General features: G+C 39.4%; 1 protein-coding gene across 1 annotated transcript; it reads right to left on the reverse strand.

The window, feature by feature from the left end:
• Positions 1-3,690: 3,690 nt before the first annotated feature.
• mibp2 (muscle-specific beta 1 integrin binding protein 2) lies at positions 3,691-6,000 on the reverse strand. The gene is made up of 8 exons (XM_085357028.1): positions 5,760-6,000; positions 5,276-5,366; positions 5,025-5,073; positions 4,608-4,797; positions 4,453-4,524; positions 4,256-4,362; positions 4,059-4,149; positions 3,691-3,970 (listed from the first exon to the last, which is right to left on the reverse strand). Exons 1-7 carry the CDS (start codon positions 5,783-5,785, stop codon positions 4,064-4,066), a joined length of 621 nt encoding a protein of 206 aa, XP_085213154.1. The 5' UTR covers positions 5,786-6,000; the 3' UTR covers positions 3,691-3,970; positions 4,059-4,063.

Genomic DNA, 6,000 nt, shown 5'->3' on the forward strand with positions numbered 1-6,000 from the left:
GAAGATCAGAGTGTGATTTGGAAAGACTGGCATCACAAGGCGTCACCCCAAAAATAGCTATAAACGGGCAGGGTGCAATTGGAACACCAAATATGTTGGACATGGTTTCAAATATGCTTTTCCAAAAGCTACCCAGTTTTGGACACGCCCAGAACATGTGAAATAGGGAAGCAGGCTCTCGTTTGCACCGGTCACATGTGGGGGTCAAACCCATCCTTGATTTTGCTCAGTCTAGTTTTAGACCAATGGAGACGGTGAACAACTTTGAACTGAATCACCACATGTTTAAGGCAAATAGATGACGAAGAAACTCTATTGATTATCTTATGCCAAGTCTCATCTGTAATCCGTTGGCCAAGATCACTTCCCCATCGTTCCCTAAGTGATTGCAATGTGGACAGCCTAAAATTACTTAACAGCTCATAAACATCACTTATAACCCGCTTAGCATTTGGTTTAAAATCAAAAATATCATCCAAAAGGGATGGAGGTGGACAGGACAGAAAGCAGTCAGTATTAGAAGCAACAAAATTCCTGAGTTGTAGATACTTGAAAAAGTGTGACTGAGGAATCTTGAACTTGTTCACCAGCTGTTCAAATGAGGAAAAGATATTGTCCGTGAAAAGAGCAGTCATTGACGTTATTCCAAGCTTTGTCCATATGTTAAATGCCTCGTCCGTTAAGGATGGGGAGAACATGCAATGTCTATGCGGTGGTGCATTAAGAGAGAGTTCAGTCTGTTTAAAGTGCCGTCTGAGCTGATACCATAACTTCAGTGAGTGGACAACAAGAGGATTCGTGGTGAAGCTGGAGATCGGTCCCGCCAGAGGTAATCTGGCACACAGCAAAGACACCAGGGAGGATTGACTCACCGACAGCCGCTCCAGTGTTACCCATGATGATGAGCCTCCTGCGCTCCGCGGTCTTTGTAATACACTCTGTTTCAGCCTAGGTGGTTTTTTGTTCCAAATGAAGGAGGAGATTTGACTATTTAGATTATTAAAAAAAGACTTGGTTAAAAAAATTGGAAGACACTGAAAAAGATATAGAAATTTAGGAAATATAGTCATCTTAATGATATTTAATCTACCACCCAGCGAAAGAGGCAAGGACTCCCACTTTCCAAAATCCTCCTTTAGTTTAGACAATAAAGGAAGATAATTGGTTTTATACAAGTTTTTATGGTTCTGCGTAATCCAAATGCCCAAGTATTTGAACTTGTTATAGCTGAGCTTGAAAGGTGCTAAAATAGACGAAAGTTCCCCGGTTATTGTACCTAAAGGTATTGCCTCACTTTTCCCGAAATTCACCTTATATCCGGAAATTGTCCCGAATTCCTTAAGTACATCTAAAAGTTTAGGGAGGCTATTTGAAGGGTTGGAAATAAACAAGAGCATGTTGTCGGCATAAAGAGAGACTTTATACTCGATATCCCCACGACGTATTCCCTCAACCTCAACACAGTGTCTTAGAGCAATAGCTAGCGGTTCAATTGCGATGGCAAAAAGGAGAGGTGACAAAGGGCACCCCTGTCGTGTGCCACGCTGAAGCTGAAAAAAGGGGGACAGACTATTGTTGGTCCGAATGGCCGCTACAGGGTCACAGTACAATACTTTTATCCAGGATACAAAATTACTCCCAAGGCCAAGCATAAATCAAATATTCTAAATGAATGTATGAAGCTTTTCGCTGAAAAAAAATCACAACAATCAAAACCAAAATGAGGGGAAGTTTAAGCAGACTGAAGAGTGTATGGAGGCCATCGATGTCGATAAATACAACAATAAAACATGAAATCTATAATAAAATCTAACACACAGCTTGTAAGAGCCTAATTCACCTCCTCTGGGGTTGTTCAGTGCAGCTGCTTTTTAACCTCAAAAAACCATAAAAGCTGCTTTGTACCATGCGCTCAGGCCTTCATGCATGCTTGTAGTATAATATCAACATGTCTGTTCATTCCACAATAACACACTGGACACTGGGGAAACAGTGACTACTAAAGGGAAAAGATTTATGACGACAGATCTAAAAATATAATTCAGTTTGTTTCAAAAGGCTGGTTAGTTTAACATCAGGGTAAACGGCTCCTCTTGTACAATGAGTCATATTTTTTAACCAATCCAAAGGATATTGAAAAGGAGCTTTCTGCACAATAACTGCAAATGATGAGACGACGACTCGACACTGACAAAGAGGGAAAAAAGCACTTCTCACATTTCTCTGACCTACATAATGCCTCCATACATTCCTTCAGCCACATTACATAACGTGTGGAGTGACTCAGAGAGGCCCAGAGGACACACCCAGCTCAGATAGTTCTTCTGCTGAATTAGATTTCATCAGCTGTAATAGAAGTACAACACTCTGTATTGACTCGTGCACATTATATAGGCCTGTTTATAAAACATTAGGGAAATGATTCATATCATTTCTCTCGAGTTTTTCCTTTTCAATTTTCAAAAGCAAAAGGAAAACTTTCTGAGACTTTTAGGGAACATCTTTTTTTGCTTCAAAAAAATTACATAGAAAGATGTGGGTTTAGTCCATATGTGGCTACACAATTTCTATTATTCCTATTTTTATTATTCAAAGTGCACATTAAATAAGTATCATTTGAAATCTTTAAACGTGGCTAACGGTCTGTGTTAGCTAACAGTCTGTAGGGGTCTTTATATGAAGGTCGATGTTTCTGTAAATGTGTAATTAGCACTACTTGTTTAAACTCAGTCATGGGTTTTTATTTGTTGGATTTTTAATATAATTTTGACACGTCTATAAAAGCTGGAAAATAACATCAAATTTCCTACATTTGCTAAACATGGGGGAAAACTGAAGTTTGTTTATAGGATAAGGTATAAAAACGTTAAAAATGAGTGAATGGGCCCAATTACTGATCACTAAGTGTAAGGTTTATACAGGATCTAAATTAACAGTACTGGCAATTACCAGTTTTTCTATGAGGCGTCCAATGTGTCGCCTCAAATTTGGACACAAGATACATTCAGTTTGCTTTCCTAATAAATAACATTACTGGTATTTACATTTCTAAAATATTTAATTCCTAAGATGTTTCTTTTTATGACAGGTGGTTAATACATTTGTTAAGCACCGTAGATGTTTAAGATTTTAGTAGGACATAAGTAAAAAAAAAAAAAAAAATGCATAGTGCTTTTTATATAGTGCATTTTTTTTTTAATAATCAAAAACACTTTTAAAACAACCTCCGCTCACTAATGTGCTTAAGAAACAAACTATAGCATATACTCAAAAACATGATCTGTGTGCCTTACACCATTGTCCAATCTGACACTGCATGTTTTTTCCTAAATGAGACTGTTTTCAGCCGTTTATTCATGCGATTTGTTACACAAACCCATTTAATCAGTAAAACTTCAAAGTTATGTAATTGAGTTTAATCTGTATGAAAGAAGAGTCCAAATGTGTGTGAATTTGGATAAGCTGTACTCACGAGGAGAGTCCCTCTTATCGTTTGCACCAACTGTTGCCTGGGAGCAAGATAGAGAAAGCTAAATGTGCCCATCTAAGCAGCTACTCAATGTTCCTGGTGTATATTTTAAATAACCAATTTAAAGTTAAACACTTCAGAATTCACAAAGTTCCATTTTGCAACAGCTGAAGTGGGAGTGTCGTGTTCTAAAAATAATCAGTACACGTTGTAATTGGCAGGAGGATCATTTATTGACATACGCAACTTGAGTGCAACCATCCTGTTAACAAATCCATCAATTCTCTTTGGAGTGTACTCTGTATCAAAGCAATAAATACGATCGATATAAAATCATGCCAGCATCATATGCTGAAAGGTAAACATTTACAAAATAACAAAAAAAAAAAAAAAAAAAAAAAACATAGCACTCTGATAAATGAGCTGCCAGGTGGAAACTTAAGGCAAGGCGGTCTTCAGCTTGCAGATTGATTATATGATCCTTTTAGCCAATCAGATGATCTGCAATACAGAAAGTACACAAAATCAGTAACAGAAGTTTACATATAAAACAGGTTTTTTTTGCTATATAATTACAGGATTTTAATACTTTTGTTAGAGAGACTTCTGGATGTTATTCAGGATGTCGCCATAGACAAAGTTGAACAGCGCCTCCTTTGACTTGGTTCCGTCCAGCTGCACTGTAAGAGGATACACACACATTTAATCAGTGTGGTCAGCCTTTATGTGACAAAGCACCACACATGGTTACAACATTTACAATAATAAAAAACGGAATCAACTTACCAACATCAACAGCTGATGCCTCCATGATGTTCTTATGTTTCAGGTACATGGGCCAGACGTGGCCGTCAAAAAGGCCAGGTGGGTCTGGTACCAGGTAGTTTCTTGAGCTGCAGAATGACACAAGACCAGTTAAAAAAAAAGATTAAGCTACAGCTGCATGGATGGCAAACACATGTGAAGAACACTAGAGCACTTACCACCTCCTCTTTTTGCATTCTTCATATGGGATGGAAATAAAGTAGCGTTGGTTCAGCACGTCGATCAAAGGTCTGCAACAGGTACAGATGAATTGGTGTCATTTGACTTCGAGAACAAGCACTTAACTCACATGTAGCTAAGCACAGATTCTTACTCGTAGGTGTAAAGCAAGAAGCCTTCCACAATAAGGATGTGAGTCTCCTCATCCTCCTTGCGGTCAGACTTTGGCACGATCTCAGAATCCAGGGTGTTATTAACGCCATGAGACTTCTCAAACTTCACCGGGTTCTCCAGCCACGCATAGATGGTACTCATCATAGCCTCCATGTCCAGAGCAGTGATGACTGAAGAGATGGCAGAGGGGGAGAAGGAAGAAAAAAAAAAAAACAGAAGTGTGCAGAAAGTTGCAAAAAAGAAAACAAGTGAGAAACACATGTTCAAACTCCCAGATTTCGTTTACATTGCATGCACGTTAGGAATGAAACACAACATTAAGGTTGAGTCATACACGCAAAACACAAACACACACAGACACCCACACACAAAGCCCTTCATAAAAACCCAGGCTTACCATCGTACTGCTTAAAGCCATCTTCACCAACTTCAATCTGATCTTGGGGCTGAAACATACATTGATGAGATGTACCCAGGTACATTCCACTAATGCTACACTCTGCTATATGGAAGGCGCTAGATTTTTTTTTTTTGTTTGTTTGTTTTTTTTAACAATACACACACACTGTGTCAAACTGCTACCCAGAGCAGTCTCTTTGGTGAACTAAATCCAAAATGTAAAGATATGGAGATATGCATGTGGCTCACCTTGAAGAAGTCATCCTGATGTACCATGCAACAGTTGGGCAGGTTCTTGATCAGTCTGTTGGTGAGGGTGGTTTTCCCTCCGTTGGTTACACTACAGGGGAAGAAAAGGAATTAAAATGAATGAAGTGTGGTTGATGTAAAATAGGGCATGTGTTGCGGGGTCATTTTAAGGTAGTAGGCAGCCATATTTCCTCGTTAATTACTCATCTAATGCATTTTAACGTGTAATGTCAGGGCTGCCGGGTGCATGGTGTACTCGGCTATATTACATGCTTACAACGTTAGCTATTATTCATAAATTACCACATGGTTAGTTTAATATTTACAGAACCCAATGAGTGGCAATCGAAATGTTATAACGTTACGGTTCGAACAAAAAGCCATACCGGATGTAATGACCGCCGTCCCCACGTGTGACGGCCTTACAAGGCCTACAAGGTTGCTTAGCTTAGCTTAGCTTAGCCATTCATCGTCTAGTACTCACCCGCCAATACCGATGATGTACTTCATGTTTCCGTAAGTAGCCGAGAGGTCAAAACGTCAATAAAACCGGGTCAGGAGCACAGTGATCAGACGAGAAGAAGCTTAAAAAGAGAAGGTTGCAGCAGGAAACGTCAACTACTTGATTCCTCCATGGTACTTGAGTTGAGTGAGTAAGGTAAGAGCGGAGGAGACGGGCTGTCACGCGCACACGGTCTTCCACCAAAGAGGACCTTGGTTCTCTG

The sequence above is a fragment of the Diplotaxodon limnothrissa genome, linkage group LG1, assembly GCF_057381915.1.
Source record: "Diplotaxodon limnothrissa isolate DT_005_m linkage group LG1, D_limnothrissa_male_GT1.1, whole genome shotgun sequence".
Taxonomy (NCBI): Eukaryota; Metazoa; Chordata; class Actinopteri; order Cichliformes; family Cichlidae; genus Diplotaxodon; species Diplotaxodon limnothrissa.